Source organism: Lipotes vexillifer, unplaced genomic scaffold, assembly GCF_000442215.2.
Source record: "Lipotes vexillifer unplaced genomic scaffold, Lipotes_vexillifer_v1.1 scaffold751, whole genome shotgun sequence".
Taxonomy (NCBI): Eukaryota; Metazoa; Chordata; class Mammalia; order Artiodactyla; family Lipotidae; genus Lipotes; species Lipotes vexillifer.
In genome coordinates this window covers 621,624-635,536 of record NW_006799727.1, presented here as the reverse complement: position 1 = coordinate 635,536, position 13,913 = coordinate 621,624, and the positions used below count along the sequence as shown (strand labels likewise).

The following is a 13,913-nucleotide window of genomic DNA, read 5'->3' as shown; positions in this document are numbered from 1 at the left end:
GCCAGAATTCCTTATTTGGAGAATGTTATTAATAAAGCAAAAGTGTTAAGAAAGAACTGAACAAATCTGTACCCTTTAATACAAGAAGAAAAAATATGTGACCTGTATTTTATAACTACTTAGAAAGCCTCATCTACAATCTTCATTTTGCACATACAAAGGGAAGTGAGGAGGGAAAAAACTGAGTTTTTTAGAAGGCTTAGGAAAACAAACTTAGACTATCTTGAATGCAGAATTGTTTTCTTTCTCCAAGGATTGTCACAATGGTTTTTTCTGTTGAAGAGGTAATCAACAAAGTTTCCAATATCACTACAAAGTTAAAAGCAGAAATTGAGAATAAGAAAATATGAGAGACTCCCTTTTTAAGGATCTCTTACAAAGCAAATTAGCGACTGAAGGTGAAATAGTTTCCATATGTTTTTCTAGCAAAAATCAATAATGCCAAAAAGCACTGTCCATAGTCATTCAGCATGACTCCAATGGGGACAATGTGCACTGTTTATGCATTCATGACACCTCTGCATTGTACTGTGGCCCAGGTGTGTCCTAAAAGGCCAGGTCACATGCAACAGACAAAGGGTGATTTCTGTTTTAAACAGGGTTACAATGGATGCTTTGCTCAAGACATGATACTTTTAACGGAAATAAAATAAAAATTATTATTTGAAGAATTAGTTGATTTTGAGATTTCCTTTAACAAGAGTATTATTCTATAAAACAAAATATTATCCTCATCAACAAAACCTGAAAAAAGGGAAATCTAGAATGTCCTAACCTTTCCATTATCTTTTTTCCTCCAAAACACTAGATATCATAATATGTTCGTGTATACAAAGCAAAGGAAAGGTAAAAAAATGAAGATAACACCAGAAAGAGGGCCTAAGTTATTAACTAGGATTCTTAATATACATTTTATAGAGATATATCAGGAAGTGTCAAAAATAGAACATACCTTGTCATGTCCTGAATCTCCCCCTCTGACAATATCTGGTGCCATGTATTCAATAGTTCCACAAAAGGAATATGCTCTTTCAGCCTTAAACAAACAATCAAAGAAAAAGGGATTTGATTTTAAGCTCGTATGACAAGTGACAAGAAGAGAGAGTTAATCCTACATGGCGGTGTTGAGATACACCACAGTCGCAAAGTAGTGCAAGAAGCCACTGGACAGACCTTCTCACCAGGACAGACCTATACATACACACCTATACAGTGTGGGGTAAACGGGTAAACTTTTTAAGCCCTGAAACTCTACTATCATCTATCCGCCCGTCCGTCCAACCACCCATCCATCCACTAATGAATCCACTCATTCGCTCTTCTTTTTTTCTGTGTGTGTATATTTTTCAATCACTGATTTCTTTAACTGTTCTTGTAAGTGCCAATAGTCCTAGTAGTATGAATGACTTTATCTCCAGATTGGCAAGACTGGGAAAACACTGGGAAACCTGAAGGAGAAAGGAAGATCAAATGCTAAGAAGGGAAACAGGGAACCCAAAGATGAAAAAGGATGAAAAGAATTTTTCCAATCTTACCGTCATGTTTAAGTTTGGCACTGCCGATGGTGGGTTTAAGTGATGATGAGCAGAACTGTCTTTTAAAAAAAAATACTGCCTCTTAAAGACAGTTGTTTCTCTTTTGTAGAACATTAAACAGGGCTGATTTAATATATCAGCCTTAAAATTAATCTTAAAAAATTAAGTAATTAAAAAAATGACCAACTGTGCCATATCTCAATGTAATAAGGAGAAAAAAATATATGAATTGTTTTGCAGATACATTAAACAGGGGAAAAATAATTCTTCTTTAACAATGTACGTTCATATGGCTACATCTAAAATTTTAAAGGCACTTTGGTGCCATTAAAATATTTTACAAAACTTTTAGAGGAAGCTTTTCAATTTACACTTTCTTCTTCTTCTACCAGCAAGGTTTCAAGAAAAATAAGCATATTCTGCTTATTTACCAGCTTTAGACATAAAGAACACTACCCTAGCAATGTTACAGAAGTGGTAGAAGTCCCTGGTTTTATTGGCTGAAAGCTCAGCCCAGAGATAATGAATGTAATGAATTTATTTAAACCCTGTGATAACAAATGTATTAAAACTACTTAATTATGATATATACAGCTCAATAATTTTATATAAATATATAATTTTATATAAAGAAAAATAAAATTAATATGGTTTATGACTCACTTCTTTCTTTTTATGTACTATACATATATTGAAAGATTACTATTCCCCTAGAAAGTAAAAGAAATAATCCAGTTATGCTTAGTTCTGCAGAAAATTTTCTTTCTTGTTATCTGGCAGAATAATCTCATTGAACAGTTATGATAAACCATATATCAAATGTCATTATCTCTCTGCTTCATCACTTCAGTACCAAATGCTAATTTTGTATCAAACTACTGGAACGATTAAGGCTAAATAAAATTGATTTCATATAAATTTGCATATAAAAAGTAATGAATAATTTAAAACATTTTGTTAGACATGTTTAGATTGAAAAAAATATGTGAATGCTTAGGAAGCATTCATTTCTTCACTGAATTATTAAAAAAGAAATACTCCAAAATTACTTTTTAGTGGGATGGGGGGAGTGGGAGGGAGGCTCCAAAGGGAGGGGATGTATGTATACATACAGCTGATTCACTTTGTTCTACAGCAGAAACTAACACAAATTGTAAAGCAATTATACTCCAATAAAAAAAAGTATATATATCAAAAACAAAACAAAACAAACAAAAAAGAATGTGTATGAAGTAAAGCCTGGTCATAGTTTGAAAAACCTAAAAAAAAAAAATTCCCAAGCTTCATAAAACTAAATATGTAGTGTTTTTAGCTGATACACTATTTATTATGCAATAGCCCTTTATAGGATATTAAGCAAAAATCATTATATAGCTGACATAAAGAAACACAGAAAGATTGCTAAGTCATAGTATTTATCATTTGATCTCATTTTTCTTTGTGAATTCCAGTCAACTGTTTTAGTTAAAATTAATTAATTTATTGAAGTACAGTTGATTCACAATATTTCAGGTATACGGCAAAGTGATTTGGTTATACATATATACATATATATATTCTTCTTTAGGTTCTTTTCCATTATAATGGTTATTACAAGACATTGAATACAGATCCCTGTGCTATATAGTAGGTCCTTGTAGTTTATCTATTTTACGTACAGTAGTATGTATCTGTTAACCCCAACTTCCAAATTTATCCCTCCTCCCCCTTTCCCCTTTGGTAACCTTAAGTTTCTTTTCTATGTCTGTGTCATTTGATCTCATCTTAAAAGATATCTTTAAAACATATCCTAAATCAAGTTTAGATATACTGAAAGAAAATAAAAATAATTCTCCAAAATGGTTTATGAGTAAAAAGATCACAAGTTTTGATTTATTGCTTCTCTAGATTTTTATTTATTTAGAAAACTAGACTTTTTAGTGCATATAAATTTTCATTTCTATTTATAGGCATATCTGTGTTACAAGCCACTTTGGAATAATGCATATTTTCGTTTACGTATGCGACAATGATTAAATTTTACAACTTGAAAAGTCATGAAAATCCGCACTCCCTTCTTCAAAATACTAGATATTCATAAGTTTAGTGTAAAACCAGTAAGAAACATATGGATCTTATTGATTACTGTGGGAAAGATCTGATAGTCACCACCGCTTTCCATGTCTCTTTTTTTTCTTTATCTGACAATGAGAATTACGCAACGATGTAGTTCAGTTCTCCATTGTCTTGACATACAGGAAGCTCAGAACCACATTAAGTCCTCAAAGATATTCCTTCCACCTTCTCCGTGTGATTTCTGAGCTTTTTAAAAATTCAATTTAGCTTCTCTGTTTTTTGGGGGGGAGGAGGGAGGGACGTAAGTAGTGTCTACATTAATAAATAATTAAGAGATAATTATTTAATTTATAAAAATTCCAAGAGTCAGCAAAATTAAGCTTAAGTGTTGGGAAGTTCCAATCCCTGAGGAATAACAGTAAACAAAGACAAAGTATTTCTTAAGTCTCTCTGTTATTTTAAAACATTGCCATTTTAGCCTCTTGCAATTCTGTATCTGCTTCCTCTTCCTCTGCCCCAAATGGAAGTGTTACTCCCTCCGAATTCTAACTTTTAGTGTGTCAGTCTCAATTTCCTAAGAGTTTATATCTTCTATTGTAAAAAATAGCCCCAATTTTAACTTTTGAATTTGTGTTTATCTGCCTAGGAAGATTCATGTTATCTAGAGCAGCGGTCCCCAACCTTTTCGGCACCAGGGACCGATTTCGTGAAAGACAATTTTTCCATGGACCAGGGGAAGGGGGGGAATGGGGGGATGGTTCAGGCAGCAATGCAAGCAATGGGGAGCGATGGGGAGCGGCAGATGAAGTTTTGCTCACTCGCCACTCACCTCCTGCCGTGTGGCCCAATTCCTAACAGGCAGCGGACAGGTACCCGTCAGGGGCCCGGGGGTTGGGGACCACTGATCTAGAATGTATGCAGAATGCCTTTCAAATAATTGTACCCAGAAGACAAACTGATGAAGTATGATAGGGGAAGGTCTCTGGTGGGGACAAAAAAGATTTCAAGGTAATATGTTATGAACTATGATATAAAAAGGCTAGGCTAGCATAGCTGAACTCTATTATGATTGTTTATTTATTAAAAATTAATATTTTTCTCAAAGAGACAGGCAATCAGCCAATTTTGCAGTTAAGTCAATACTATTTTATAAGCAACATTACTTATTAAACACTACAGTGTTAAAAGATTGTGAAGGAGAATTTAATTGAATGTGAAAATAGTAAAAGCAGTGTGTGCACCATCCTGGCACATAATACGGAGTATTCTTGTGTTTAAGTATCAGCTGATCAAGGAGGCTTCACTGTGCCTTAGAGGGAAAGATCAGGTTAACACTGGACAAAAAACTGGTTTCCTTCTAAGGAAGAATCCAAATAGGAACTCAAATGCCAAACCCTCAGGCATTCCTCAATAAACATGAGATTAAATCATGCCTAGCTTTTATTTGCCAATGTTTTATCTTGATCTTATCTGCTTATGATATATAGATAAATTTGTGAGTTAAATGTAAAATTACCAAAGAAATTTTTATTCCCCCATTCTGTATTTTTTCCCATCTCAATTTTGACAAATCTCACAACAAATATCCAAATGTTAGATTTTTAAGAAGAAATATTGCATTGCTAATCATCCAAGTCTATGCTCCCAAGACAGAAAGGGGAATCCCTAGGTGCCAGCCACAAAGAGGATGCTGAAAACCAGAGGTACCCATAGGACCTGGGCCGCTGGCAGCACAAAGGAAAGGAAGGGAAGTTGTTTCAGATCCTAGCAATCCAGAAGCTTGAATTTCAATACTTTTATAAGGACAAAAGATGAGGCCCTGGGCTCTAAAGAGATGGATTGGAATTACTACTCTTGTGTAAACCTTGGAATCTAAGAAAGCTGAATCCTCAATGAAAGCAAAGTCTAGAAAAAATAAATTCACCCAGTAGCCCAGGTTTGTTTCTGTCTGAGCCCTAGATTTAAAAACAAACAAATAAATGTTCCTCTTGTGGAATCAAATCCCTAGGCTTGTGGCTCTTGTAGATTTGGGACCTAAATTTACTCTTTCCTCCACAGTATGGGAAAGTGAGAAAATCTGGTCCAACATGGTGACACTCTGGAACATATGACAGAACCAGAGGAATTCCCACTACTTAGCTGCCTCAGGATTCACACAGATAAAGCACTGGAGTCTCAAAATTACAAATTAGTGAACTATACTGTGCAAACAAAACAGAAGAATTACTTGAAATACTAGAAGAGCAATGTAGAAAAGGCCTAGTATGTTGTAAAAGATGAAAGACATAAAGAAAGGAAAATATCCATAAAACAATATAGTAGCATAGAAAAGACTAGAAAGATATGAAAGAGAATACAATAGAACTGTATAAATGAAAAAATACAATAAAAATAGGCAGACTAAACAGATTAGACACAACTAAAGAGAATCTGTGAAGTATAAGACATATTTGAGAAAGTTATCCTGAATGTTGCGAGAGTCCCAAGCAGACTAAATAAAAATATATCCATGGGTAGCAAATTTCTATTTTTTAACTTGAGTGGTGGTTATAAGAGTGTTTGCTTTATAGTAATAACTCACTAAGCCATACTTTCATTTTGTTTTTTATTTTACAATAAAAAGGTACCAAAGACAAAAACCTAGTCCATTCCTAGGTATGTTCATATCCAGCTAAATTATCACTGAATATGCAAGGCAAAATAAAGGCATTTTAAGACAAAGATAGAGTTTACTATTCATTGATCCTTGTTTAAAAAGACATCTAAAGGATGCACTTCAGAAATAAACTGAACTCACAAGAAAAGAGTAAGATGTAAAAAGCAGTAGTGAGCAGAGAAAACAGGTAAACATGTGAGAAAATCTAAAAAAGTTTTGAATTTATAAAATGAAAATAATAATTACACAATAATCAATCTGGGAAATATAACACAAGATGGGACTAAAATAATAAGTAACAATAACATATAAAACGAGATGGATAACTGAAGCTAAAACACTCTAATGTTCTTGTAGTGGTCATGACAATCATAGACATAATTGTTAATTTTAGACTGTTAAGTCGGTGTACAGGCATACCTCGTTTCACTGTGCTTTGCTTTATTGTGTGTTTATCTGTGTTTCACAGATATTGTGCTTTTCACAAATTGAAGACTGTGGCAACCCTGTGACGAGCAAGTCTATTGGCACCATTTTTTCCAACAGCATTTGCTCACTTCTTGTCTCTGTGTTATAGTTTGGTAATTCTCGCAATATTTCCAACTTTTTCATTATTACTATATTTGTTGTGCTAACCTGTGATCAGTAATCTTTGATGTTACTATTGTAATTGTTTTGGGGTGCCATGAACTGGGCCCATATAAGACAGCAAACTTAAATCGATAAATGTTCTATGTGATCTGAGACCAACTGTCTGTTCCCCCATCTCTCTCCCTTTCCTCGGGCTCCCCTATTCCCTGAGACACAACAGTATCGAAATTAGGCCAATTAATAATTCTACAATGACCCTTAAGTGTTCAAGTGAAAGGAAGAGTCACACAGCTCTCACTTTAAATCAAAAATTAAAAATGACTAAGCTTAGAGAGAAAGGCTTGTCACAAGCCAAGAAGGCCAAAAGGTAGGTCTCTTGCACCAGTCAGCCAAATTGTGAATGCAAAGGAAAAGTTCTTGAAGGAAATTAAAAGTGCTGCTCCAGTGGACACATGAATGATAAGAAAGTGAGATAGCCTTATTGCTGATATGGAGAAAGTTTTAGTAGTCTGGATAGATCAAACCAGCTACAACATTCTCTCAAGTCAAAGCCTAATCCAGAGCAAGGCCCTAACTCTCTTCAATTCTATGAAGTCCTGAGAGAGACAAGGAAGCTGCAAAAGTGAAGCTAGCAAAGGTTGGCTCAGGAGGTTTAAGGAAAGAAGCTGTCTGCATAACATAAAAGTGCAAGGTGAAGCAGCAAGTGCTGACATAAAAGTTGCAGCAAGGTATCCAGAAGATCTAGCTAAGATAATTAATGAAGGTGGCTACACTAAACAACAGATTTTCAATGTAGACAAAACAGCCTTTTACTGGAAGAAGATGCCACCTAGGACTTTCCTAGATGGAGAGAAGAAGTCAGTGCCTGGCATCAAAGCTTCAAAGGATAGGCTGACTCTCTTGTTAGGGGCTAATGCATTTGGTGACTTTAAGTTGAAGCCAGTGCTCATTTACCATTCTGAAAATCCTAGGACCATTAAGTATTATGCTAAATCTACTCTGCCTGTGCTCTTTAAATGAAACAACAAAGCCTAGGTGACAGCACATCTGTTTATAACATGGTTTATAGAGTATTTTAAGCCTACTGTTTTAAGATTTACTGCTCAGAAAATAAGATTCCTTTCAAAATATTACTGCTCATTGACCATGCACCTTGTCACCCAACAGCTCTGATGGAGATGTACAATGAGATTAATGTTATTTTCATGCCTGCTAACACAGCATACATTCTGCAGCCCATGGATCAAGGAGTAATTTCAACTTTCAAGTCTTATTATTTAAGAAATACATTTAAGGCTATAGGTGCCATAGACAAGTGATTCCTTTGATGGATCTGGGCAAAGTAAACTGAAACTTTTCTGGAAAGGATCCACCATTCTAGGTGCCATTGAGAACATCTGTGATTCATGGGAAGTGGTTAAAATACCAACATTAACAGGAGTTTGAAAAAAGTTGATTCCAACTCTCCTGGGGGGACTTTGAGGGGTTCAAGATTTCAGTGGAGGAAGTATCTGCAGATATGGTAGAAAAAGCAAAAGAACTGGAACTAGAAGTGGAGCCTGAAGATGTGACTGAATTGCTGCAATTTTATGATAATATTTTAACAGACGGCGAGCTGCTTCTTAGGGATGAGCAAAGAAAGTGGTTTCTTGAGATGAACTCTACTATTGGGGAAGATGCTGTGAATATTGTTGAAATGACAATAAAGGATTTAGAATGTTACATAAATTTAGTTTATCAGGCAGTGTCAGGATTTAAGAGGTTTCTAGTTTTGAAAGTTCTATTCTGGGTAAAATGCTACCAGACAGCATTGCATACTACAGAGAAATCATTTCTAAAAGGAAGAGTCAACTGATGCGACAAACTTCATTGTTGTCTTATTTTAAGAAATGGCCACGATGAGCCCAACCTTCAGCAACCACCACACTGATCAGTCAGCAGCCACCAACATGGAGGCAAGATCCTCCACCAGCTAAAAGATTATGATTCACTGAAGGCTCAGGTGGTGGTTAGCATTTTTAGCAATAAAGTATTTTTAAATTAAGGTATGCACTTTTTTAAAGACATAATGCTATTTATAGCGTACTTAATAGACTGCAGTTTAGCACAGACATAACCTTTATATGCATTGGGAAACCAAAAAGTTCATGTGACTTGCTTTACTGTGGTGGTCTGAAACTGAACCCACAATAACTCCAAGGTATGCCTGCATCTAAGTTAAAAATTTCAGGGTAATAACCACTCAAAGAACAGATATAGAATATATATAACTTCTAGACAACTGGAAAAATGAAATAAAGAAATCTTAATCATTTAAATAGAAGAGAGGAAAGAAGGGGAAAAAAGCAAAGAGAAATTATGATAAAGAGAAACACACAGCAAGGTAAGAGAAATAAATAAAACTATATCAGCAGTCATACAGATTTAACTCACCAGTTAAAAGACAGAAACTCTCTGGATCAAAAACACAATCCAGTTATATGTTATTTACAAAAGGCAAGCCTAAAACATAATAACAAAGAAATATTGAAAGTAAAGAGATAGAAAAAGATATATCAGACCAGCATTAACCAACAGAAAGCTGGAATATCTTTATTAATAGCAGGAAAATGAACTTTAAGGCAAAAAAAAGTATTAAAATTAAGCAGGGTCACTACATAATAATAAAAGGAACATTTCACTAGAAAATAATACTATTCCAAGACTAACACAATCAAATATTTTTGAAGAACCTTAAACCACATAAAGCAAAAATGGTGAGATTTCCAAGAAGAAACGGACAAATCCGCAATCATAGTGGGCACTTTAACATACCTCTTTTATAACTGACTGATCAAGCAGGAAAATAATTGGTGAAGCTATGGAAGATATGCATGATGTTCATGAAAATATATAAAATTTGATATCTAACAGTTAGAGAATGACTATACAGGCTTTTCAAGTATTCATGGCACATTTACAAAAGTTAACCAAATAACAGGTCACAAAGCACATCTCAAAAAACACAGAAATAAAACCATATATGTTTTCTTGTCCAAACAGAAAGCAATAAAACTAAAACTCATTTACAAAAAGGTAGCTCAAAAATCCTATATACATGAAAACTTAAGAACCCATTTTTAAATAATTCATGGCCCAAGGTAAAAAACCACAATAAATAACAGTAAAAATGCTATATATTATAACTTGTGAGATACATCTAAAGCTGTTCTTAGCAATTCAGTTTTATTAAAAAAAGAATGATTAAATATTAGTGAGCTGGATGTCCAACTCAAAAGTTTAATAAAAGAATACAAAAGAAACTAACAAAAAGTAAAAGGAATGAAGTAATAAAGGAAGATCATCAAAGAAACAGAAAAATTGAGAGGCCTGATAAAAGCTGTTTCTGGAAAAAGACTAATAAAATGGAGAAATCTCTAGCAAATTGAGCAAGAAAAGAGGAGGAAAGTTACAAATCAGCAATATTAGTCACTTAAAAGGAAACATTACTACAGTTACAATACAGATTAAAAACTAAAGCACTTCTATGAATAATATGATGCCAAAGAATTTAAAAACAAAAATATAACATTTTCTATAAAAACATAACTTACCAACATTGACTCAAGAAAAAACTGAAAACCTGCATAGAACTATAAATATTTTTTAAAGATTAAATCAGTATTTGAAAAGCCACTCATATGCACCTAGAAGGGAAAAAAATACATGCTGATAGCTAGAAGTGCATTCAGAGGAAACCTTCAGAGGAACTGTCTATCTTATATAAACTATTCCAAATTACTTTCATGATGTTAGTATGATCATGATGCCAAAATCAGACAAATACAATATTAGAAAGGAAAATTACAGGTCAACTTACACAATAAAATCTTAAATAAAATATTAGCAAACAAAATCCAGCAATATATTAAAAATATATGTCACAGAAAGTAAAGTTTATTCCAAGAATTGAAAGATGGCTTAACATTGAAAAAGAAAAAACCTATTAATGTAACTCACACCACTAGGTGATTAAAGAAAAAACCATAAGAATTTCCTTATATCAATATACCAAGAATATAATTTATCTATCAAAAACCTAGAGCAATACCACACTAAATGGCTAAAACCTAAAACACATGGCCTTAAAGTAAGAAGCAAGGATATATACATATAAAACTTAGTAGACAGAGCAACAAAACAAAACAAAACCACACATCCCCAAACACACACAAAATAAAAAGTATGAGAATCAAAAAGATACAAAGCCATCATTACTTACAAATAGTAGTTCTGATTTTTCTTTTAATATAGTCATCTACATAAAAAATCCAAGTGAATCTGCAAATTAGTGGAACTAATATGAATTCACCAGTATTGCTATGTACAAGATCAACAACATTCCTATGCTTTGCCAAGAAAAACAGATATTCTAATTTTTGTCAATAGGAACAAAATAAGTTAATAGAAATAAATCTAATAATATATGTATAAATCATTACAAAAATTAGAAAATATCATTGAAAGACATAAAAGACAAGGAAATAAATGGGAAAATATGAATATTTACGCAAATTTGTGTTGTTAGATTCAATATCCAAAGATCACAGTTTTCTCCAAATTAATTTATAAATTCAATACACACTGAGGAACAAAAGACCAAGAATAGCAAAGACAGTGAAGAGGCAGGAGGAAGGTCAGGGGAAATAAGGAGAGAATGACAGGATAAGAGTGAAGAGGGGAGGGCTTCCCTGGTGGCGCAGTGGTTGAGAGTCCGCCTGCCGATGCAGGGGACATCACTACTGACCCTAAGGAAATTTTGAAAGAAAATAGGATATACTATGAACAACTGTGTCACAACAGATTAGATAACTTAGATGAAATGAACACATTCCTAGAATGACAACAACTACAGAAACTGACTTCTAAAGAAATAGAAAATCTGGTTAGACATTTAATAAGTAAAGCTAGACTTATCATGGTGATCATTTCATAATGTATTTAAATGTCGAATCACTATGGTATACACCTGACACTGACATAATACTGTTCCTTAACTATATTTAAATTGTAAAAAAAGGTAAACAAAAAAAAAAAAAAAAAAAAAATAGTGAAGAGGGGAAAGATCTCACCTTTCCAGATTAAAGACATACCGTAAGGCTACGGCCCTTCAGATTTTTCAATTTTGACTCAGGGAGAGGCAAGCAGACAAATGCAATTGAATGAAGAGCCTAGAAGTAGACTCACAAGCATGCATAGGAATTTGGCATATGATAAAGTTGCTTTTCAAATCAGTAGGGAAGGGATTAACTGACTATTCAATGAATAGTTCAGTCAACTGGGTTATCTATATAAAAAGAGAAAAAAATAAGATCCCCACCTCACACATATAAATTAATTCCTAATAAATTAAAGATTTCAATATGCTAATTTCGAAAAGAAAACAAAAGAGAGTATCTTAGTTCATTGAGACAGGAATGGATTTCATTTTAAAAGATTCAAAGAAATCAACAACTTAACTTTACACCTCAAGGAACTAAAAAAAGAAGAAGAAACCAAGTTAGCACAAGGAAAGAAATGATAAAGATTGAAGCAGAAATAAATGAAACAGAAAACAGAACAACAGAAAAAAATCAGCAAAACTTAGATTTTTGAAAAGATAAACAAAACTGACAAACTCTTGGCTAGATTAAGAAAAAGGGAAGATTCAACTAAAATCAGAAATTAAAGAGAAGACCTTACAAGAAACTAAATTATACACCAACAAATTGAATAATTTCAAATGGATAAATTCCTAGAAACATACAATCTACCAGGACTGAATCATGACTAGAAAATTGGAACAGACTCATAATCAGTAAGGACACTGAATTAGTAATGAGAAATCTCCCAACAAAGAAAAGGCCAGGACCAGATGGCTTACTGGACGTTCTTAAAAACATTTAAAGAAGTACTGGGACCATTCCTCCTCAAACTTTCCCTAAAAAACTGAAGAGAACACTTGCAAACTAATTTTATGAGACCAACATTACCCTGATACCAAAGCCAGGGAAAGATACTACAAGAAAAGAAAATTGCAGCCCAATATTCTTAATGAACACTGATGTAAAAGTCCTCAGCAAAATGCTAGCAAACTGGGGGCAGGCTCCAGTGCGGGAGTCCACGTGGGCGCCGTGGGGAGCAGCATGGGGTGGCCATGGCAGAGCTGTAGCAGCTCCGGGTGTAGGAGGCGGTGGACTCTAAGGTGAAGAGTCTGGAGAGAGAACATCCGGAAGATTCAGGGCCTCATGTTCCTGTGCAGCACCGGCTGTTGTGAGGACAGCCAGGCATCCATGCAGCAAGTGCACCAGTACATTGAGCACTGCCATGCACCTCTGGCTCAAGCCCAGGCCCTGGTGACCGGCGAGTTGGAGGAGTTCCAGGACTGCCTGGCCGGGTGCACCACGCATTGCAAAGACAAAACCAAAGATTCAATAGATGCGGGGAGTAAAGAGCTTCAGGTGAAGCGGCACCTGGAGAGTTGCATGACCACGTGTGCGGATGACCACATGAACCTCATCCCAACCATGACCAAGAAGATGAAGGAGTCTCTCTCATCCACTGGGAAACAGATGTCTGCTATTGGCCATTGGGGCTGAAGGCAGGAATCTATTTAAAAAGAGGAATGGGGATTTGGGTTTTCTAAGGAAAATTTATGAATGAGGAAATTAAGGATGGCAGCAAGTTTACGGCCTACGTCACTTGCCGCTGGACACTGGTTCCTTTGTGTTTGAATCCTAGAAAATGAAAAAACCTGGTGCTAAGATTTGGGTCAGAGATAGCACAGGAGAGTTTTTGTGAGCCTGAATTTCATGTGGCCAGGGCTTATCCTGGCAACAGGGAGTCTCCCTTGTACCAAACCAGAGCCCTCCAAAGTACCAGATTCTCTTAGTACACAGATACCAACAGGCTGGCACGTTCATCTGACCTGCTTATGATCTGGTGGAGTGTGAGGAGAGGTGTTTCTATTTGTTGCCAACCTCCTGTTTGCCAGAAGGATCACTACAACATTTTCCATAAACTGGAAATAAAACAAAATCCAGGAGGTCACTAATTTA

General features: G+C 34.8%; 1 protein-coding gene and 1 pseudogene across 1 annotated transcript in view; one reads left to right on the top strand and one right to left on the bottom strand.

Annotated features, from left to right (window-relative positions):
- Positions 1–13,913, bottom strand: part of RPS6KA5 (ribosomal protein S6 kinase A5) — a 176,452-nt gene that overhangs the window by 43,565 nt on the left and 118,974 nt on the right. Inside the window, exon 6 of the mRNA XM_007471884.1 lies at positions 953–1,036. Within this exon, the coding sequence (XP_007471946.1) occupies positions 953–1,036 (84 nt within the window). The remainder of the gene's footprint in view (positions 1–952; positions 1,037–13,913) is intronic.
- Positions 13,013–13,454, top strand: LOC103084030 (protein FAM136A pseudogene; annotated as a pseudogene).